The following is a 24,013-nucleotide window of genomic DNA, read 5'->3' as shown; positions in this document are numbered from 1 at the left end:
CTGCCATTATGAAAAAAAATAGTTTCAATTATGGTCAATGAGAGCAAAAAGTCAAATTTCACCAAGTAATAACAAGCTTTTATTAATCATGACAGGGGTTGCCATACAGAATATTACCAGCAATTGGAAAAATTACAATAGGCTTAACTACACATTTTGGTGGAATTCATTATGTCATATTTATAAAATGGAGAGGTCAATTGCAATACAAAAAGGAAATTTTAATAATTTTAAAAAAATTGGGGGGGCCATTAAATTATTGTTGTAATGATTAGACATCATTTTCCAATGAAAGTACATTTATACATAAGGGGAGGGGGGAGGGTACAAAGTTTTTTTAAAGATCTTATTATAGATATGAGTACAATTTGTATATGATGCTTTGAATCAAATTACTTGTGGAAAGTGTGGGTGGGGAGGGAATAAATGTATTTATGTACAATCATAATTGAATGAATATCAAGTGATATGTAAAAGTTTAATATGATGTAATATTGTGCACTTGTTGTAAAATGGAAAAATGAATAAAGAATTTGAAAAAAAAAATTAAAAAAAATTATGGTCTATAAATCTATGAAACAGACAATTTTTTGGACTTTTAAGGTTGTAGATTTTAGTAAGGTTGTAGTACTATTGTTGGTCTTTATAAAATAGGCACCCTGAGCAAACTCCATTTTGAAAAGCTGGATTCTTTGATGCAGGTTTTATGCTGGAAGGAGTAGATGAATTATGAAGACCTTACACAGAAGGTAGCAGCAGAGTTCCGATTAGAAATAAGATAAAAGAATAAAACAGCATAAAAATATTCTTTGCAACCTACTAATTTCTGATGAAATTGATGTTTATAAGTCTCTGCGTTTAGAGTGAGTGAAGTCCTGAAGTCTCTGGCTATTCTAGGGAGGGTGTCAATCTGGTCAAGATGATTCTGCAGGGATAAGGCAGAGAGAACGAGGTTTGAATTAGCATGCCGGGATTTCCTCAGTCAGCGGCAGGGAACGATTTGAAAGCATGCAGTCAGGATTTTCTAGCTGCCTGTTTTAGAACTTGCCATAGCTTTGTACGACCCACAGCGGCTTGCCCAGTACCTCCTGTCTCCTCTCTCTTTCAGGGCAGAGCCAGCACAGAATACACACGCTGGAAAAGGGAGGGAAAAAAGAGCGGGAATCGAATAGCTTCTGGTACAGCGCATCTTTTCCCTCCGCCCTACCTCCCATGGCATCTCGCTTCCTGGAAGCAGCATCGCGCGACAACTGAATCGCCGGAATCGGCGCATCCTCTTCGTCTCTTCAATCAAGGCCAGTGCAACCTGTTTCCTCGCGCACCTCTTTCCAATTTGTGGTGTTTCAGCCTCCGCCACTCACCTCCAGGTGCAGCTACAGCTGCAGCAGCACGACGAGGCAGGGGGTCAGGCATCCCGCAGGCTGAGCTCGCGCCGGTCCTCGCACTGCCACGCGCTGATTGGAAGCAGAGCACAGGGAGAGAGGAGATGGAAGTGAAGCGGAGCCACTGCAGAGCCTGAGACCGGCGCCAGGACTGAGCTGAGAGATACCGGTCAAAGGGAGGCGAAACGGGAGAAACATAGGCCTGCAACGACCAAGTGAGGTACCGAGAGAAGCGAAGAGCAGCCCGTGGCAGCCATGCCTGCGGGCAGCACAGAGCCCGAAATCGTCCTCAGCTACCAGGTACCTCACTGTTTTTCCTTTTTCCAGTCCTTTATTGCATTAAAAGGGAAAGGAAGCCTTTAAATGTCAGTCAGTCAGAGGGAGAGGGTAGGTTGCCTTAAAAAAATAGACGGTATACATAGGTTGAGATTTGAGGAATCAGAGATGGAGGTCTGTGATTCCTACTGTGGTTGTGATGGACTTGCAGCGCCTAAATTGGACAGCAAATCATGCAGCTAAAAATGAAGGCGATAGGTTATCACATGGTGTGTCATTATGCTTCTTTCCTCTTGTCAAATGTCACCTTGCTTTGAGGTCGCAGAAGAAAAAGTGACAGTCTGCATACTGTCAAGATGAACACTGACAGCAGCAGTGCCGGCTGCACGTTGCAGGATATCAAAAATAAACTGGAGGCAGCTGCTGCTCGAGGACTGAGTCATTGTTTTTATGTTTTGCCCCGGTTTATACATTAATGGCTATAGATTATGCAGGAAGGGTTGTTGGGATACATCACTGCAAACCAATAGGTCGAGGTGGTGAACAGATTAATAAGAAGTGGGAACTGGAAGCTCAGAAGCAAGCAGAGGTGAATGAGGCAAAGTCTAAGAGTGGGGAAGGGGTAAAACGCGGATCTAAAACCGCATGTCCTTAAAAATCCACGCCACTTGTAGTTTCTGGCTCTGACAGACCTCGATGACAATTTAGCTCTGACGGATCCGTCTCAGCATAGGGAGGGGAAAGTATTAGGATCCGTCAGCCTAAAATGTCATTAAGGTCTGTCAGAGCCAGAAACTAGTGCTGGAGAGGCTCTAAAACAAATTCTTTAAACCGGTTTCCTGCAGCCCCAGTAAATTAAAAAATCTGAGGTCCAAGGCTCTAACAGACCTCTATGACATTTTAGCACTGACGGATCCTAATACTTTTCCCTCCCTATGCTGACATGGATCCGTCAGCGCTAAATTGTCATTGAGGTCTGTCAAGCCAGAAACTATCTATAAGTGTCACGGACCTCAGATTTTTAAGGACGTGCGGTTTTAGATCCGCAAGGTCCGTCAGGTCCGTGTTTTACCCCTTCCCTTAAGAGTGTGTGTGGAGGAGTAACTTAATGGTCAGAGAAGCAGGTTGTGAAATCTCATTCTGCTACTTGTGACCTTGGGCCACTCACTTAATGTTCAACAACAATTGTAAGCTGATTTGGACAGAGAAATAATTATACCTGTTTGGATTTAGCTCACACCTTGAGTAATAGCTCAAAGTGGGCTACATTCAGATCACATGGGTATTTTCCTATTCTCAGACGGCTTCCAATCTAAGGGCCCCTTTTACAAAGCCACCATAGCAATTCTGTGGCAAAAGCACTGAAATTCATAGGAACTGAATGGGCTTTGGTGCATTTGTTGCTGGAGAATTGCTACCATGGCTTTGTAAAAGGGTCCCTAAGTTTGTACTGGAGGCAATGTAGGGCTAAGTGACTTGCCTAAGGTCATGAAGAACACCAGTGGAATTTTAAACAAGGCTTCCCTGCTTGTCAGTCTGTTGCTCTAACCACTTGGCTACTCTTCCACTCTGGTCACTGGATATGTAACTTGGATTTGGAAAAAGCCAGATAATTGTGCATGAAAGAAGAGTGGGGCTTAGGTGTGATAGTATGTGATGACAAAGTGGCTAAAAGGTTGAAAAGATGAGATCTCATTTAGAATATTATGTGCAATTCTGGAGACCGCACCTTCAAAAAGATATAAACAGGATGGAGTCGGTTCAGAGGAAGGCTTCTAAAATGGTTGGTCGTCTTCATCATACGGAATATGGGGGACAGCCTTAAAGATCTCAATATGTATACTTTTGAGGAAAGGTGGCAGAGGAGAGATAATGATAGAACATTTAAATATTATGTTCTGGAATGAGAAGGCATGGGATGAAGTTAAGAGGTGATAGGGTCAGGAGTAATCTAAGGAGATACAGTACTTTTTTTTACAGAAAGGGTGGTACCTGTAAATGTATGGAATAGTCTCCCAGTAGAGGTGGTGGAGAAAAAGACTATGGGCCTCTTTTATTAAAACTGTGCTAGCAGTTTCTAGCGCGGGGAACCATGCTACTCCCGATGCTCATAGAGTTCCTATGAGCGTCGGGAGTAGTTCGGGCCATTCAGTGCAGCCCTCTGCGCTAAAAACTGCTAGCGCAGTTTAATAGAAGAGGGGGGTATGTTTGAATTCAAGAAAGCATGGGACAGGGAAAGGAGGAGATAGTAGGTGCTGCGGATGGGCAGACTGGATGGGCCATTAAGCCTTTATCTGCCATCATGTTTCTATGTAATAAATTGAATATTCTGTATATATTTTTGTCCTTCCTAACACACACATAGGGTCCCTTTTACAAAGTCATGGTAGTGATGCTGCTTTAGTAAATGCCCATAGGAACTGAATGAGTTTCAGTGTATTTACTGTGGCAGTATTGCTACTGTGGCTTTGTAAAAGGGGCCCATAGTATTATGATTGATAAAGAGCTGATAGAATTGATGCTTCTTAGTGAAGATATTCTCAACTTGCAGTTTAATTATTGGAGTGGACAGAATTCCAGGTTTCTAGTTATCACAGCATTTACATTTTGTATGGTACTCAGGTGTACACATCCATAGGTCACACCCTTTAATCAGGCATTATTGTTTAACTCAGTGGTCCCCAACCTTTTTTGCATCAGGGATTGGTTTCATGCAGGACAATTTTTCCAGGGACCCGGGGGTGGGGGTGGGGGGTGGCAGAATTTTAGCGCATAGTTAAACTACACAAAGCATACTCCTTTTCCCCTCCCAGGGTGCATTTCTCCCACCATCTGTACTACCACATCCAACATTTCTCCCTCTCTCATCACCCGGACCATGTGCAGCATTTTTCACTCCTTCCTACCAGCCCCATATCCAACATTTCTCCTTATGCCATCTCTCTCCAACACCATGCCACATCTCTCCCTCCATTGCCTCCACCACCATATCCAACATTCCTCCCTCCCAACATGCTGCCGGTGGCTAACCCGGAAACCTTCCCTCTGCACAACATTTTTTCCCTTCCAAAGTCTGATCCTAGTATTCTTCCCACCTTCTCCACCTCCTTGAGGCCCCTCTTGCATCCCTTTCCATTCATCCTACTGTTCCCTCTCCTCCACCATATCCAACATTTCTCCCTCTCATCTCTCTCTCTTCCCCATGCATCTTTACCTCAGTCCTCTCTCAATAATTCTCTCTCTCTCTCCCTATGCCCAACTATTCTTCTTTCTTCATTTTCCCATGTGCACCATCTGACATTATTTTTCACTTTAGAAGCACAGCTAATAAAAAAGTAACCCAGACCTCAACTGCTCCTTGTCCTGAAGAAGTGTCAAGTGAGGATCTGCTAAAGGGAAGAAAACCTCCATTAGAATATCTTACCTACTAGCATTCAAACTTGGGAAAAGTTGCCTTTCAGTTAAACCAGGGGGTCCTAACCACCGGGCCATGGACCAGTGAAGGGCCACTCTGAAATTTTTATTTTATTCACATTACAGGCAGTCCTTGGGTTCTGGCCAGCTCCCTCCTTCCAGCCATAATTATCTTCACAAAGCCATGAGCAGCAGCTCCTACACGCTTCCTGTGACTGACTCAGAAGGCTTCCCTCTAGGTTGTCTAGGGAAGGACATGAGAGGAGGTGCATTGGGACACAGAATGAAGGGAGAACAAACTTTGGACAAAACTTTGAAAAGAAGGAAGGGGGCATGAACTTGGGACATCGAATGGAAGAATGGATGGAGGAAAAGAGATGCTGAGGTGGAGGAGAGAATAGAAAGGGAGACTTATTGGGTATGGATGTCTGAGTGATAGGGAAAGAGAGTTACAACTCATGGATGAGTCAACCTTTAATCAGGCTCTATTGTTTAACTGAAAGGCAACTAAACAAAAAAGCAGTTTCTAACTGCTTAACTGAAATCCTTTGCAAAAAATATGTTCTGTAGGGCAGTGGTTCCCAACCCTGTCCTGGAGGACCACCAGGCCAATCGGGTTTTCAGGATAGCCCTAATGAATATACATGGAGCAGATTTGCATGCCTCTCACTTCCATTATATGCAAATCTCTCTCTTGCATATTCATTAGGGCTAGCCTGAAACTTCGATTGGCCTGGTGGTCTTCCAGGACTGGGTTGGGAACCACTGCTGTAGGGCTATTATTTTCCTATATGTATCACACGTGCGAAATTCAAGCTGGGATGTTTTTGCTTTAAGGTACTATCCGGTTTAGCCTTAAATATATAACCGACCTCTTCTCCTTCTCAACCAATAGATATAAGAGAAGCGCACACCTGAAGTTCGTCTCCCCACCGGTTAGAGGATGTAAATTTAAAAAACACCATCAACATCTCCTCTCTTATCAAGTAGCATTATGGGGCAAAGACTTGGAAAAACTAATTATGCACGCAAATAACTATGGTGAATTTAGGAAACACCTAAAAACATACCTGTTCCTGAAGTACCTAAGTAGCTGATCTGCACAATCTCTCCCATCACAATCTCCCATTTCAATCTCTCCCATAACAACTGATCTCTTAAACTGTTAACCGCTAATCTCCAACTATGTAAGTTCCACTCAATTTGTAGCAGCTTTCTAACCATTGTAAACTGCATAGAACTTCACGGTACTGTGGTATATAAACTGTTATTATTATTATTAATATTATTAAACTAACTAGCGTTTAAGCCCATTACATTAACAGGTGCTAAAGTAGATGTTTTTTTTTTTTTGTCTCTCTTTCTTCTTGGACGCTGTCTGTCTGTCATTCTTTCTGTCTGTGTCTCTCTCTGGCCCCCCTGTCTATCCGTCTTTCTTTCTGTCTCTGTCTCCCTGGCCCCCTGCCTGCCCATATTTCTCTGTTGCGCCATGCCTGCCTGTCTCTCCATGGCCCCCTTCCTATGTCTATAGTGTCCGATCCTATGTCCTTAATGCCCTCAGTGCCTCCTTCCTATGTCCTTAGTGCCCCCAGTTCCGCCTTCCTATGTCCTTAGTGCTACATCCTATGTCCTTAGTGCCCTCAATGCCTCCTTCCTATGTCCTTAGTGCCCTCAGTGCCTCCTATGTCCTTAGTGCCCTCAGTGCCTCCTAAGTACTTGGTGCCCCTTCCTATGTCCTTAGTGCCCTCAGTGCCTCCTATGTCCTTAGTGCCCTCAGTGCCTCCTATGTCCTTAGTGCCCTCAGTGCCTCCTAAGTACTTAGTGCCCCTTCCTATGTCCTTAGTGCCCTAAGTGCCTCCTATGTCCTTAGTGCCCTCAGTACCTCCTAAGTCCTTAGTGCCCCTTCCTATGTCCTTAGTGCCTCCTTCCCATGCCCTTAGTACCCTTTCCTATGTTCTTAGTGGCCCCAGTGCCTCCTCCCATGTCCTTAGTGCCCCAGTGCCTCCGTCCTGTGTCCTTAGTGCCCTCAGTGCCCCTTCCTATGTCCTTAGTTGAAATTATAATGAAACAGATGGATTCCTGGATGCAAAAATTTAAACTCAAACTAAACTCTGGCAAAACAAAGTTTTTTGTGGCGACTGCTAGTAATATTTCTTCTGAACCTTCTGTTAGTATAAATTCAACTCAGTGTATAATTCATCCAATGATTAAAATTTTGGGAGTTATTTTAGACCAGCATCTTACAATGCATGCTCAGATAGATGCTGTAGTGCGTAAATGCCACTTCACATTATGGAAATTGCGAACAATTAGATCTTATTTTGAATTTACTGCTTTTAGATTACTGGTTCAATCATTACTACTGAGTCTTTTCGATTATTGTAATATTATCTATCTGACAGTCACCAAGAAAAAATTAGCAAGACTTATTAAAATACAGAATACAGCGGTCAGAATGATTTACGGCCTGAAGAAATTTGATTGCGAATTGCATTGGCTGCCAATGGAGGCCCGGGTATTGTTTAAACTAGGCTGTCTCTGTTACAAGGCTGTTTATGGTACAGCTCCTTCTTACTTAGTCAATAGATTTTTTTTAGCATCATACAGACATAGTAGAAGAACTCATCCTTTGTTTAATTTTCCATCTGTCCAGGGTTGCAGGAGTAAGAAATTTCTAAATCATACTTTGGCATCTCAGGCAGCTCTTCATGACAACAAATTCTGAATATTGTTGCTTACTACCCATTCCTATGGCCATTTTAGAAAACAATTGAAGACCTATCTTTTTTCTAACTATTTGACTGTTTAACGAATCATCTTATTTCATGTAACATGTTTACTTTTATAACTTTTTTTTTTTTTCAATATTTCTTTATTGGTTTTCAAAAAATTACCTTACACTATAAGAGAACATGGTGTTCACAGAAATACATGAATACCAACAATCTTCCGAACTTCACCATCAGCCATAAACCCCCTCCATCCACCCCCCCATCCCACCCTACCCAATTAACCAGAAATTTACAATACAAGACAAGAAATACATTCCCCATTCCAGAAATTAAGTCAGTGTAATAGTCAGGCGTTAAGCAGATGACTTCGAGCTCTAGGGGTCAACGTTAGCCAAAAGGGTTCCCAGCATAGACGAAAAGTCCGACCAAGTGACGTATCCAACGAAGAAATTCGTAGGCGGTCCATGGAAGCCTGCTGTAACATCAAAGTGCGCCAGTGAGATAAAGTAGGGGATTCAGAGGAAATCCAGCAGTGCAGGATCACTTTCTTCCCCATCAACACTGCACGTGCCATAAAGCTCCTAAACCCTCTCGGGGAGGCGGGTTTGAGGCTGTCCAACGTGAACAGCATAACTGGACTAAATGCAAAATTGTAGGTCCACATACTTCGGATATGCCTTTGAAGCTGTTGCCAAAATGTTTGCACCTTCACACAGGTCCAAAACTGATGCCCAAGAGTTGCAGGAGAATGAGAACATTTAAGGCACTGAGCTGAAGTACACATTTTTGCCCGAAACATATAAGAGGGGGAGCGATAGAGACGCAGCAGAAATTTGTAGTTCATTTCAATCAGTAATGCATTAAGCGTCACTCGAGCTGTCGCAGAAATCGCTCTCTTAATCATGGGGGATGTAACCACACAAGCCAGCTCCAAGGACCATTTAGTGGCATAGTTCTCATAGGAAAGCTCGCCCATACTCTCCTGAAGGTGCCGATAATGGAATCTCATCGGGATCAGTACCTGCGCCGACAAACTCAAGGCCTCCGAGATGGACTCCATCCAACGATCAGTAAGAAAATCCTGGGACAAGGTACGTATATATGAAGATAGTTGAAGGTATGAGAGCCAATCGCACGCTCTCCAGCCGTGGTCCCGCTGAAGATCGGCAAAAGGTTTCACGGATCCATCCGAGTTGACCAGTTGAAAAATGTACAAATTGGCATCAGCAGACCATACACTGGTTGGAGTAGGAGTGAGCCCTGAAGGAAATCCCCCATTACCCCGCAGAGGCAAATAAGGAGTTACTTGGGGCGGGATATGGAGTTGATGGCAAAGAAGTTTCCAGACTTGGCGCATGGGTCGCAAGAAGAGATCTCTTGCAGAGGAAGTCCGTGGAGGAAGACTCTGTGCATGGAGCAGGTAGCTAAAATGAAAGGGAGCACAAAGCATAATTTCTTGTCGAGAGGCTGAAAAATAATGAGTCCCACGGAACCAATCGTTAATATGTCTCATCTGGCACGCCTGGGACAACAACCGAAGGCTGCGCAATCCCAAGCCCCCCAGATCTTTAGGACGTGCCATATGTTTCAAGGACATACGTGCCCTCTTTCCATTCCATAAATACTTTTGTAAATATTTTCCAATTAGTTTGTCATGTTTAGCTGGTAACAACACAGGAAGCATCTGAAACATATACAGCCATTGGGGCACCAGAACCATATTATATAATGCTATTTTCCCTAGTAAAGATAAGGGATATACTCTCCAGTTCTCCAATTTGTGTAAGGTGGAGTGGACCAATGGCTCTATATTAAGGGTATACAATGCTGAAAGGTCGGGGGATATAGTAACACCCAAATATACAAGAGTACCTGGGGCCCAGGTCAAGGGAAACGGTCCCCGCCACTGAGACTGAACCTCGGGGGACAATGGCAATACCATTGATTTTTGTTTATTTAATGTCAGGCCCGAGTACATACTGAATTCGTCCAGCAAATCCAACGCTCTCGGGAGAGATACAGTAGGATTTCCCAGAGTCAGCAAGAGATCGTCAGCATAGGCCAGGACCCGTAGTTGCGTGTGTCCCTCCGGTAACCCCTGCAATACATCATCCCTCAAAAGTGTGCGGATAAATGGGTCCAAGTATAAAAGAAATAAGAGAGGGGATAATGGACTGCCTTGTCGGGTACCCCGGGCTATAGAAAAATTAGGTGACCTGGAATTGTTTACCAATACACACGCTGTGGGGTCTGTGTAAAGCAAGTGTACCATGTCTAAAAACCACCCCTCAAACCCCATGTAAGAAAGTACCCTAAAAAGGTAGACCCAGTTCACCTGATCAAAAGCTTTAGCTGCATCTAAGCCCACCAAAACTCCCTGAGTACCAACATCCCGTGAGCGCTGTAGTGCCGTGAGCAGTCTACGAACATTCAAAACCGAGTGTCTGTGAGGTACGAAACCAACTTGTTCAGGGGTAATCAGGGCAGGCAACAGTTCAGCCAATCGGTTAGCTAAAATTTTGTCAAGAATTTTAATATCTACATTAATCAACGAGATAGGTCTATATGATTCAAGATCCGTCCCAGGTTTACCCGGTTTGGGGATCAACGTTATAAATGCATGATTAGCTCCCACCGGAAAGTTTCCCTTTGTTAGCGCCGCAGTGTAATATGCCTCCAATGGGCCACAAAGAGAAGCAGAAAGCAGGCGGTAAAACTCGGGGGAGAACCCGTCAGGGCCCGGGGAAGTGCCACATTTGAGTTGTTTTATCGCCGTTTGAAGTTCCTTGCCCTGAATCGGGCGATTCAGGGCCTGTCTGTCAGGCGAAGTCAAACGAGGAACCCCAGCATCTGTAAGATAATCCTCCACCTCAGGACCCCCCTGGGGGTCTCTAGAAGCATAAAAGTCCCTGTAGTATGTCAAAAAACTATGTGTGATATCAGCAGTGGAGGTCACCTCCCTACCCGAGGGTAGCACAAGGCTGGGAATGTAACGAGGAGAGCGTCGAGGTCTCGTCAGGCCAGCCAGTAGTCGGCCCGATTTATTGCCAAATTTGTAATATTGAAACCTAGAGTAATGGCGGTATTTCAGAGCACGTTCATGCAATAATGTGTTCAATGCAACCTGTGCAGCCACCATAGCTTCCCGGGCTAGGGAAGAAGGGTGTGCAATATATGTACGTTTCAGCCTCCTATACTCTCCCTCTAGATGTAAAATGCCCCTGGAAAGACGCTTTCGCTGTGCCGCTACATAGGAAATAATATCCCCCCTAAGGACCGATTTCGCCGCTTCCCAAAACAAAAGTGGTGTTTCCAGATGTTGAGAATTAAATTCTACATAGTCCTCCCATTTCTGGGCAAGGTATTTTTGGAAGTCAGAACTGGAAGCCAAGTAAGTTGGGAATTTCCAGTTCCCCCCTCCGGTCGAGTCGTCACCCTGCAAAAAATCAATCCAGATTGGGCAATGGTCCGAAACGGACAAAGGGCCCACCTCCGCTGAATGGACCCGAGAAAAAGAAGCAGTAGAAGTCAGGATGTAATCAATTCGTGAAAAAGTGTTGTGAGCCCGAGATTGATGTGTAAAGTCCCTATCAGTGGTATGAAGCAAACGCCATGGATCAATAAGATCCAATGTATCGCAAAGGAAGGGAATACCTCTTGTGGGACTAGAGGTCTGAGAGGAACCCGGACCCGTCCTATCCAGTGTGGTTTAGGTCTCCCAGTAAAATTAACGGGCGTGTCGTGTCCCTGAGCCCCAATGAAACTAAAGATGTGAAAAAAGTGTGTTCGTATTGGTTGGGGGCATAGACTACCAGCAAGTTAAAAGTACATTCGGACATAGTCACTCTACACAATAGAATCCTCCCCATGGAGTCTTGGTAAAGTTGCTCTACCCTCCCCGGAAACCCCCTACGGACTAACAAGGCCACCCCTGCCTTCTTATTCGGTGAAGGTGTGGAAAACACCTGACCCACCCAACCTTTCAGCAATTTAGCATGTTCAGCGTCAGTCAAGCGGGTCTCTTGGAGACATGCCAAATCTGCTCTATGATGCTGAAGGCGCTGTAATATTTTACTTCTCTTTACAGGGGATGTTATTCCACACACATTCCAAGATAATATTCTAAAAGTTCTAGCTCTCATGGATCATAAAGTGAGAACCGCTCTGTCCTTTGCCACAGGAAAACCCTCCCAGGCTCCCAGCCAGGCCCAAGAGGGAAAACATTGTCAAATACACACTCAGAAAACACTCTAGTATTATTGTGGATAGCCACAGTATGCCCTGGAATGGAGAAATACAAAGCTCTGTACAATAGCCCACCCTCCCTCAACCCAATAACTCCCCCTCCCAATGTACCCCCATACATCCCCAAACCCCCCCTCCCCCACTCAAACCCCCAACAGGAAACCTGGCTTGCCAAGAACCTTCCTGGTTCCAGGGAAGCAAAATCACGCTTATGAGGCCGTCAGGGCCCTGTCCTCTCAAACAATTATTTCAACAGGTCCAGAGAGTTAGTATGATAAGTTGAAAAATTTCAAAGGCAAATCTACCATCCTCGCCAGCAAAGTCCCCATCAGGCAATGCAAATCAGGCTGGTGATGAGGAGGACTCCATACTATTAATAAAATCTCCTGCCAGTGCCTCTGAGTCAAACACGTGCCACTTCCCTTGGTGCTGAATTTTTAAAATGGCCGGATAGATGAACATGAAGCGCCGCTTCTTTTCTACCAATTTGGTACAGAGAGGGTAGAAAACTTTGCGCCGGTCTGTTAGAGCAGCTGAGTAGTCCTGTCCAATGCGCACCGGGTGGGTCTCGTACATCAGCGATTCTCTGTTTGCTCTGTACGCCCGAAGTATCTCCACTTTGTGGCGATAATTATGTAACTTCCCGATGATTACCCTAGGGCGCTGGTCTGTCCCAGCTCGGGCGCCCACCCGATGCACTCGTTCAAAGCGGGCTGGTCCCAATGAGGCCGGCATTGGCAGCATACTAGCCAGCCACGATTCCACCACCGAGAGGAGTGCTGATTCCGCTATGGTTTCCGGGAGACCTACAAATCTCAGGTTTCCCCGGCGCGATCGGTTCTCTAAGTCCTCCAATTTGTCCTGACAGGAACGCAATTGAGTAGAGAGCGTAGCCACCTCATTTTCCAATGCCAAAGCCCCGTCCTCTACTGCTGACACCCGGGTCTCCAATTCAGTGACACGTTTAGAATTATCTTCCAGGAGCGTTTCCAGCCTGTTCAACTGAGTGGAAATCAGTTCCATTCGCGGTCCCAGCGCCTGCAAGATTACTTGCTCCAGGTCCGCTAGCGTAGCCGGGGTAAAGGTCGGGCTTGTTGCTCGGGACGCGTCCGCCATTTTGTCTTCGCTCGGTTTTGCTTTTTCCCGATCTTTTTTCGCCGATTTTGAAGCCATCACGATCGGGGATTTAGCCAGAAACTTGTCCATATAAATCTAGCACCAGAGCTGACAGCGGGAGGCAGAAATTACGCGGGTTTATTCTCCGTTTTCAGCGAGAGGAGGAACAGGGCTCAGGAGCCGGTACAGCGTGCTGCCTACCAGCTCACAGCATCACGTGATCTCCTCTTTTATAACTTTTTGTAAACCGCGTTGAACTTCTGGTTACGCGGTCAATAAGCACAATGTTATGTTATCTATGTTATGTTATGTTAGTGCTCCCAGTGCCTCCTTCCTATGTCCCCCTCACTGCCTTCCAGACTTTGTCCCACCCCCATACTCCGAAGCTAGCCTGCCTGCCTGCTTGCCTCCTTCCCATCCCCCTGTGCAGTATAACCCTTGAGCAGCATGTTTCCATTCCCCCCCCCCGTCACTACCGCTGCCTTGCAGCTGACCCCACTGACCCTCCCACCGCGAGATGACCGAAGGGCCTCCCGGCTCCGGCAGCGTCCGCAGCGCTCTGGGTGCGCTGCTTCGCGACCTGCTGCCCTAATTTCCTCTGCTGCGTCTCTGTCTCTGATGATGTCATCAGGGATGCGGCAGAGGAAATCGGTGCGGTGGAGGGCCGCAAGGCAGCGTGTTTGGAGTGCTGCGGACGCTGTTTGAGCCGGGAGGTTTGTGGTCGTCTCGCGGTGGGAGGGTCAACGGGGGTTCGGGTGTCGTGGTGGTGGGGGCGATGACGACGAACTGCCTTAAACGAAGACAGAACCCTAGGCACGCATGCGCACTCTTACCTGCCAGGGACCTACTGATCACGGAACACACAAGTGGGAGTGCGCATGCGCGCTTAGGGTTTTATTATTATAGATGTTAAACACTAAACAAGACTATCCTCAACTACTATCTGTGCCCTAATCTGATCTTATCTTATGCTCTGAAATGCAACCTAAAATACTAATCTAGACTAAAACACGTTTTATATAAAACCCTAACAGAAACTCTACACTATTGCCTAAACCGACTTTGCTGTAAAAGCAGAATACTGAACTAGAAAAGTAAAAGAGAAGGACAATGAAATAATCTACTGAAGCCCAAGTTTTACCTTTTCCTAAGCTTGAATGCTAGCAGATAAGATATTCCAATGGAGTTTTTCTTCCCTTTAGCAGATCCTCACTCAGCACCTCTTCAGGGTGCCACTGGAGCACAAAGCAGTGCACATCTGTCAAGGCATTGATTTGATTCCCTACAGATCTGGTTTGCTGCTGTACAGAATGGTAATCCATTATATCTGTATATATTTGGGTATCTGACCCTGCCGGCTTTTGCATGTTTTGTTTCCCTTGAAAATTAGACCTGTTTGTAGCTTTGAAACTGCCTACTTCTGCTTTTCGGAAGACCAAATTTACAGGACATACAGAAAGGACTGAAATCTGTAAACCTTCTCTGAACAATAGTCACCCATTTCCTAAAGTAAATTTCATTAAAAGGGTTGCATTATGGCTATACGTCGATTAAAAATTTTAATTGCATAATTAATCTGGATAAATTTTCTGTACTCCTTCCATTTCAACATGGTTTTCGATCCAGTCACAGTACAGAAACTCTTCTCATCTCACTGGTTGCGAAGGTTCAACACTTATTAGTCCAAGGGCGTTATGCTATCTTGTTGCAGTTTGACTTTCTGCGGCCTTTGATGTTGTGGATCACGACATCCTTATGCAACTTTTAATCAATATTGGTTTCGATAAATTTGTGTTGAATTGGTTCAGTGGTTTTCGCAAACTACGATCATATCAGGTAGATGTAGACCACAGTTCTTCAACCACCGGTCCACGCAGGGCTGGCGAGATCTACGAATTAAGTTTCCTGTCGAGCATCTCTTCCCCTTTCCCTTCCAGGGCCAGCATTAAGATCAGCTGCGGTACTGCTACAAACAGCCGGCAAAAAGAAAGACAGAAGCCGCGGGACTTTTGCTCTTGCCTGCATCGCTATAGGCTCTGCCGATCTTGATCCCGCCCCCTTCTGAAGTGACTTCCTGTTTTTGAGGGGCAGAATTGAGACCGGCAGAGCTTGTAGCGAATAGCAATTCAGGCAAGAGGAAAGGTCCCGCGGCTTCTGTCTTCATTCTAGCCGTCTGATTTAGCGGGACCATAATTGAAGGTAGGGTAGCTTTGTCTTTGTTTTGCTGCCAAGTTTAGCAGGACCAGGGTCGAAGGCAGGGCTAATAGCAATCGAGTGCTGGAAGAGTGGATCGGGGCCAGCAGCCAAGGGAGGAAATAAGAGATGCTGGATTATGAGGAGAGGGAAAAATGTGATATAGGTGTTGTTGGAAGGGGATGGTAGACCCAGGAGGGGGGGATTGGTGACAGAAGGAAGATGGTGGATCCCCTTGGGGGAGGATAGTTATTGGAACTAGGTGGGAATTGGAAGAATAGGGACACAAAGATAGATGCTGGACCTTGCAGGGGGCAGAGAGACATGGAAAATGCTGAACATGAGGATGGAGTATAAAGACAGAAGTCAGATATTGGACATGGGTAGAGGGAGTAAGGAGACAGAGGGGATATGCTGGACATGGTGAAGGGGGAATAGGGAGACAAAGAGAAGATGCTGAATAAGGAATGGAGGGAGTAGGGTGATGGAAGGTATTTGCTGGATTAAGATGGGGAAAAGAGGAGAGGCACTGGGATGGGGAAAGATGGTGGGTTGGCTGGATGGCTCAGCAACGGGAAGAAAAAAGAACACAGGAAAATGCTGGACATGGAGGTTGTAGGGTGAAGGAAAAAAGCAGACTTGACTGAGTAGGACTTGACGGAGTAGGTGGGAGATGCTGGACACAGGGTGGATGCAGTAAGAAGAAAAAGGAGGTTCTGGATATTGGAATAATAGGTAGAAGACAGGAAGGGACAGAAGTGGCAGATAGATTGAAGACCTTGGAAAGAAATTTAAGAAAAGACAGAAGAAAGCAGAACAAAATGGGCAGATAATAAAGGTAGAAAAAAATAAATTTATTTCTATTTTGTCATTAGAATATATCAGATTTGAACTAAATATCCTGCTAGAGACATAACTGGGGACTGCAAAGCCCAGGCAGTGCTTCTTTAGCTTCTAGCACTCCCCTAACACTATTCCTGTCATATGTGACTGCAGTATTCTGTTAGCATGATATTTCTGTGTAGCATTCTGTAATAATTTGGCTTGTTTAGTTTTCTTGATAGTGGAGGGGATATATGTGAAGGGGAGGGGAGGGGAAACAGGGGTTTTGTTGATCCTTGCTCTGTATATTTGTATTTATAAAATGACAATTGTACAGAATATTGTTTCTTTTTATACTTTAATAAAATATGTTCAATATAAAATCATAACTGAGGCTTGTGTGGATGGAATCAGATGGTTTGCGGGGACCGAACTCGCGGAGACGGGGTGAAAATGTTTTTAAAAATTTCAGTCTTAGTAGTTTGCCGGTCCACAAAATAATTCTTTTATTTCCGCTGGTCCATAGGTGTAAAAAGGTTGAAGAACACTGATGTAGACAATAAATTTTCTTCATCTTGGAGCACAGTCTGTGGAGTTCCTCAGGGGTCTCCCCGATCCCCTGTATTATTTAATTTATATATAACAACTCTAAAATATTTGACTCTATTTTCTTTAGAATCTATCTTTACATATGCTGACAACATTTTTATATTACTGGAAATCGATCCATTGCTTTCAAATTTGCCTGGAGATATTAACTCTTGTGTCTCTAGACTTCTAGAATGGGATTCCTTAATCCGTATGAAATTGAATACTTCTAAAACCAGACTGCTATGGTTTGGTTCCTTACTACACAATCTACCTCAGGATATAGCATTGAAATCAGGAGATTCCTTAATAATTGAATTTTCATCTAGAATCCTTGGTTTTATTTTAGATTCTTCTTTATCTTTAAATAATCAAATCAATAATTTATCTAAAAAGTGCTATTTTAGTTTACGGATATTGAGGAGAGTTCGAGGTTTTTTTCATCAAAATCATTTTGTAGTTTTGGTTCAAGCGATTATTTTGGCACATCTGGATTATGCAAATTTCCTGTATATCGAATTAACCAAATTTAATCTAAAGAGGCTACAACTCATTCAGAACACTGCGGCCAAATTAATTTTTGGAAGACATAAATATGATCATGCCTCTCCATTGTTGAAGTTACTTCATTGGCTTCCTATTTACTGGCAAATTCAATTTAAATGTGCTAATGTAATTTTTTAATTTTACATGGAATTTTTTCACCTTTATTACCTCTATCATTTAACTCTCTTTGGTTTCACACTACCAGGAATACACATAAATTTAAATTGCTTTTCCCTTCTGTTAAAGGGATTAAAACCCTAGGTAAATTCTCACATTCCTTGGTAAAAGTTTGGAACGATCTTCCCTCAACTATCAGAACATCATTATCTCTGTCACTTTTTAAGAAAAATCTGAAAACTTTTCTCTTTCAGAGATTCTTAACTGAGGACTGATCTAATTTATTGAAAAAAAATGTATTACCTTTATTATTATTTTATATTATATTCTTTTAAACTTTGTTAACCGGCTCGAGTCCTTGCTTGAATGATCTGGTATATAAGATGGAAATTAGATTAGATTAGATTAAAAATTGTAATTGTGCGATTAATCACATAAAGCACTTTCTCACATTTCCTTCCCTATAGTGCAACATATACATAACATCCCTTAATTATCCACTCGAATAATACTGTTCTTCAGACCCTCAGAAATGCCACCAGCCACTCAATTATGCTTCATAGTGGTTGGATTTATACATTCAATCCTCACCGGGTCACTTATATTTGAAATATTTTAAAGTAGAATGTCACAAATCTCTCATAAATATAACGCTAATACTTAGCTTAAGTGGTCCATTCTAAGAGATATATCACTGACATGTTTTATCTTGGAAGGGTTTCATCAGGGCTATAATCCCTCTAATAGAACTGGTTTCCCACGACATGACCACTCCAATTGTTTAAAATATTTTCTTCTTTCCTACATCAAATGACTAAGGACCTCAATATTATTTTGGACTCTGATTCCAAATACTCTACAGAGTATTTAGAGGAAATAGGTATATCTAGTCCTTGTATGGAGTCTCTTAAATTGCCAATTAATAGACTTCTTTCTCAAACTTTCAAGCAGAATCTTGAAACACCTTATTGCATTCCTGCTGTACCAGGAAAGCTGGAATCTCGTTACAGGATGATCCAATGCAAGGGCTTCGAGAAATCTCAGTTATCCCATCAATCCCTTCTCATGGAGTCTTCTCTAAAAAGGACCAATCCTGCCAAAGTTTATGCCACTGTCTCTCCTGGAAGAGAGCTCAGGACCATGGACCAAGTTTGGTCGATGTCTGTATCAAAATTCTCTTATGGCAACTAGAGTTTTGAATTACAATTTTGTTTTCATTTCTTATTTCAAGCATTTGCTTGACACATTGCCTGAATATTTAAAATATATTCCTCAACACCATCTTCTAGGGTTTCAGCATGAGATTACCACTCTGACTCAACTCCGCATGCATTTCCTGCAATCTTCCTATGATGCATTTGAGCTTTCCTCAAGGGTCACTGCCTTTTCAGTGGCAATGCACCGGCTTGACTGGCTGAACCCCAATCTTCAAGATCGTATGGCCAACATCCCTTGCCAGGGCAATGAATTGTTTGATGACTCCATCGAGGCAGCTACTAAATGATTGTCTGAACATGAGAAATCATTTGCTTCCATCATTCGTCCTAAGCCTAAGCCTGCTACCTCTAAAGGCTTCAGGCCTCTTCCATCTTACCTTTTTACACAGGCATTTTACACAGAGAGCAGCTCCTTATACATGAGTGCCTCCTAAGAAACAACCACAACAACAGCAGCAAAGGCAGCAAAAATCTCAGACTCCTGATGCGCCTAATGCCTCTCAACCTTTTTGACCATCTAATACAGAACATAACCTCCGTCGTTCTGCCTCTGTCCTCTCCCCTTCCCATTGGAGGTCATTTCCATCATTTTTACCATTGCTGGGAGATAATTACATCAGACTTCTGGGTGCTGTCTATCCTCAATGAAGGATACTCTCTTCGTTTCCTCCAGATTCCACCAGATCTTCCTCCAAAGCAGTATCCTTCCAATTCATCGCAGACCACTCTTCTTCTTCAGGAAGCTCAAACTCTGCTTCGTCTCCGTGCCATCAAGGAAGTTCCCTTGGAACAGCAGAGCTATTTTACTCCTGTTACTTCCTAGTTTTACTCCCGTTACTTCCTAGTTCCGAAGAAGACGGGTGATCTGCACCCTATCTTGTATCTCAGAGTACTCAACAAATTTTTAGTCAAAGAAAAATTCTGCATTCTTATATCCCCTTCTAAATCAGAATGATTGGTTATGTTCTCTAGATCTCAAAGAGGCTTACACTCACATTCCCATTCATCCAGCCTCTCGACAGTTCCTCAGATTTCGGGTGGGAAATCTGCATTTCCAATACAGAGTGCTACCCTTTGGCCTGGCATCATCTCCTAGAGTTTTCACCAAATGCCTAGTTGTAGTAGCAGCAGCTCTGTGGAACCATGGTCTACAGGTGTTCTGTACCTGGACGACTGGCTCATCAAAGATTCAACATCTCAAGGGGTTATTATAGTGACCCAACGGACTGTTTGGTTCCTTCAATGTTTGGGGTTTGAAATCAACTTTCCCAAGTCACAGCTACAGCCCTCTCAAACTCTACAGTTCATCAGAGCTGCCTTGGACACTACAACTCAGAGCAACGTTTTTTTATAATCCAGCACTACACTTTTCTGGGCACTTGTTTATTCCTTTTAATGGTGTCTGTCATAAAATCTTATCTACCACGGACCCGTGAAGAAGGCGTGTTGTCCGAAACACGGACCGTGTTTCAAGTTTCAAGTTTATTTAAATTTAATGGTTCGCTTAAAAATTCTAAGCGAATAACATTACAATAAATATAGGGGTAAAAACAGTTAAGATCATTTTTGTGAATTAAAAAACATATTCGTAACCACTTAACAAAACAGACACTACTGGAGTGGGTGGGAAAAACATGAGGGATAAAAAGTTACAATATTGTTGTGTCCTCATATATAGGCGAAGAGAATTAGATAGGGTAGGATGGAACATTGAGGTTGGGGTACCTGAAGGTAGAAAGTTTTCGAAGCTTATGATGTTGGGTCCCCTGTTTGGTAATAAGGTTGTATATACCATTAAAGTTTGAAATAAACAGTGCCTGCATCTTGTACATAGTCTGCAGTTGTTTTTTGGTTTTTTTATAGGGAAACTATGCATACTAGATTTTTTTTAAAAAGCAAATTACAAAAAAACCTTGTTTTTGCACAGCTTAGTAGTACTGCACAAATCTGTTGGCAAAATCTAGGCTTACATCCAGCTGTGTATTTTTCCCCTCTTTTGTACCTGACTGAGGAAAACACATTATCGCCACGGTCTTTCCTCCCATTCACTTATTGTTAACCTGATCAGATATATCCTTTTACTGGATTCAGGTGACCAATTGTGCTTTCTTTTGTATGTGACTTATAAGATTGTTAAATGTTTAATGATGAAGCTGAAAAGAAGAGGGAGTTGGCAGGAGTCACCAAAGAAAACACCAGGACACCCTGCATTAAACATGCATGTGGCTATTTAAAAATTTTGACTTCAAAATCCCATCAATAAACCAGTGTTCTCTTTCTATTGTTAGCTTTATAGAAGCAGGGTAGATGGTCTAGCTGTACTAAACTTGTTTTATAGAACAGAGCCAGTGCTATGTACCATATTTTTGCTCCATAAGACGCACTCCCCCCCCTAAAGTGGGTGGAAATGTCTGTGCGTCTTTTGGAGCGAATATTACCTTTTTAAATCTTGGTGGTCCAGCGGTGTATCGGCAGGAGTGAGCTTTCCGCACTTCTGTCTGGACCTGCACCGTTCCCTGAATGGCTGCCATCAGTTCTTGAAACATTCAAGATAATGAAGGGAATAAACTTAGTAGATAAAGACAGGTTGTTCACCTTCTCCAAGGTAGAGAGAACAAGAGGGCACTCTCTAAAGTTAAAAGGGGATAGATTCTGTACAAACGTAAGGAAGTTCTTCACCCAGAGTGTGGTAGAAAACTGGAATGCTTTTCCGGAGGCTGTTATAGGGGAAAACATCCTCCAGGTATTCAAGACAAAGTTAAACAAGTTCCTGCTGAACCAGAACGTACGCAGGTAAGGCTAGACTCAGGGCACTGGTCTTTGACCTAAGGGCCGCCATGGGAGCGGACTGCTGGGCATGATGGACCACTCGTCTAACCCAGCAGCGGCAATTCTTATGTTATGTTATGTTATGTTCTTATGACTTGTGAGAACTGATGCATGGATTAATGAGACAAGAGCTAACATGGATTTAGTCAAGAGAAATCTTGTCTCACCAATCTACTACATTTCTTTGAAAGGGTGAATGAACATGTGGATAAAGGTGAGCTGGTCGATATTGTGTATCTGGACTTTCAAAGCATTGACAAAGTATCTCATGAAAGATTTCTGAGGAAGTTAGAAAGTCATGGGATAGGAGGTAATGTCCTATTATGGATTAAGAACTGGTTGTAAGATAGAAAACAGACAGCAGGGTTAAATGGTCATTCTGTAGCGCCTGATAAACTGGTATAGTACTTACGAAGGAAAAATTATGTTCTTACCTGTTAATTTTCTTTCCTTTAGATGCAGCAGATGAATCCAGAGACCAATGGGATAGCACACATCTACCAGCAGGTGGAGATACAGAAACTGATTAACAGGTGGTCCTATTGGCTGGCACGCCTCCTGCATCTTCAGTATTGCTACTTGCCCAAGCATCCGTAACAATCAATATGCTTAGCATATAAAAAACTTCTTTCCCATAACAAATTTCAAAAGGTAATAATACAGAATACAATTATCAATAATAACAGACTTCGAAAGTTGCAAAAGAAAAAACCGACAGTCAATATCCAGAAAGGATGAGGCTCTGGATTCATCTGCTGTATCTAAAGGAAAGAAAATTAACAGGTAAGAACATAATTTTTCCTTCCTTAGCAACAGCAGCAGATGAATCCAGAGACCAATGGATGTAGCAAAGCAATCCTCAATCTGGGTGGAAAGCCGCCTTCGCAACAACCGAAGCAGTAAACGCAGCCTCCGCATGTGCCCCCACATCCAACCGGTAATGCTGAGATAAAGTATTCTTGGAAGACCAAGTAACCGCATGACAAAACTCCTCCAAGGAAAAAAACCTGTGGACTATGTCCAAGTAGCCGCCATTGCTCTGGCTGAATGGTCATGAAGTTCTTTCACCAAGTAAGCGTAAAGAATGTCCTCCTGGACCCTTCAAGCGATGGAGCTTTGGACGCTGCCATACGTTTGTCGTATTCCTTGAAAAAGAGGTGATCTAAATGACTAAAAGTCGTTAGAAACCTATAGATTGCGGAGAATGCTATGCACTTTTTAAAAATGCAGTGATGAAAAGCTTGCCTCCCCATTCCTCCTCCCAGGAAGAAGGAAGGAAAAGTGAGAGCGGTATAAAAGAAAGGATGACACCACCTTAGAAAGAAATTGTGGTACTGTCTGAACTGACACCCCAGAATTTGTAAATCAGAAATCAGAATCCCCGCTGTACAAGGCCTGCAACTCAGAAAACCGCCGAGCTGAAGCCATGGCCACAAGAAACACTGTGTTCAACATCACATCCTTTTAGAGTCTCAAAAGATAAGGTTGAAACGAAGCCTTCTGTAAACTGTGAAGAAGTACCTTAAGACTGTACTCTGGACAGGGCTTCTTAAGAGGTGTAGGAATATACTGTACTCCTTTTAGGAACTGAACAACATGAAGCTGAAAAGTAAGCGAAGAGCAAGATACCTAGCCTTTGTAACAAGCTAAGATTGCCACTTGAAGCTGAAGGGAATTGAACGCTAAGCCCTTGGCAATACCGCTTGTGCCAAAAAAGAAAGAATATAAATCATAGAACTCTGGAAGGGTGCCAATGTTGAGAAGTACCCAAGAAAGGAAAAGCCTCCAAAAGGAAGCATAAGCCACAGGTGAAGACGTCTGTATCGCCTGGAGAAGAGAAGAAATAACCTGCTTCGCATAACTCTTATACGTTAGCCATGACTTTTCAAAAGCTAGGTCGTAATATCAAAGTAGGACGAATATCCATGTTGATTGGACCCTAGGTGAGTAAATCCGGAGATACCAGGAATCTCAACAGTTCGGCCATCGAAATACTCATCAGATCCGCATAGCAAGGATGGCACAGCCAATCTGGAGATTCTCTAATTACTGTGCCATGAAAGCGAGCTTGAGATGGCAAATCCATCCAATCATCAGCCAGGAGAAAACACTTAAAAAGAGAAACTAGAGGCGAGAAAGAAGCAATGCTGCTACCCCCTCCGACTGCCACTCCCTGTGTCTGCTGAAGAAGCTAGGAAGCTTTGAATTTCGAGATGAGGCCATGAGGTCTAGTTCTAGGAGATCTCACCTTTATACAAAGAGCTGGAACACCTGAGCAAATAGTTCCCAATTTCCAGGATGTAGAAGATTTTACTACTACTACTATTTATTATTTCTAAAGCGCTGAAAGGCGAAAACAGTACTGTACCTTTTAACATACAATAGATGGTCCATGCTCAGATTTTGTGGTAAGAAAGTCTATCTAAACCCTTTACCTGTCCTGTAAAATGATGCGCTGACAGAAGAGGAAGATGAGATTCCACCCATTGACAATTTGGTGTCATCCTTTCTTTTATACCGCTCTCACTTTTCCTTC

General features: G+C 43.4%; 1 protein-coding gene across 4 annotated transcripts in view; it reads left to right on the top strand.

Annotated features, from left to right (window-relative positions):
- SLC4A8 (solute carrier family 4 member 8) overlaps nt 1-24,013 on the top strand; it is a 536,451-nt gene that overhangs the window by 33,776 nt on the left and 478,662 nt on the right. For 3 of the 4 annotated variants that reach the window (XM_033936812.1, XM_033936815.1, XM_033936814.1), the window contains exon 2: nt 1,109-1,682. In XM_033936812.1, coding sequence (XP_033792703.1) covers nt 1,638-1,682 — 45 coding nt within the window. In that variant the 5' untranslated portion in view covers nt 1,109-1,637. Of the gene's footprint in view, nt 1-920; nt 1,683-24,013 lie in introns of those variants that run through there. The other variant, XM_033936813.1, reaches the window with a different exon arrangement.

Source organism: Geotrypetes seraphini, chromosome 3, assembly GCF_902459505.1.
Source record: "Geotrypetes seraphini chromosome 3, aGeoSer1.1, whole genome shotgun sequence".
Taxonomy (NCBI): domain Eukaryota; kingdom Metazoa; phylum Chordata; class Amphibia; order Gymnophiona; family Dermophiidae; genus Geotrypetes; species Geotrypetes seraphini.
This window is presented reverse-complemented; position numbering and strand designations above follow the sequence as displayed.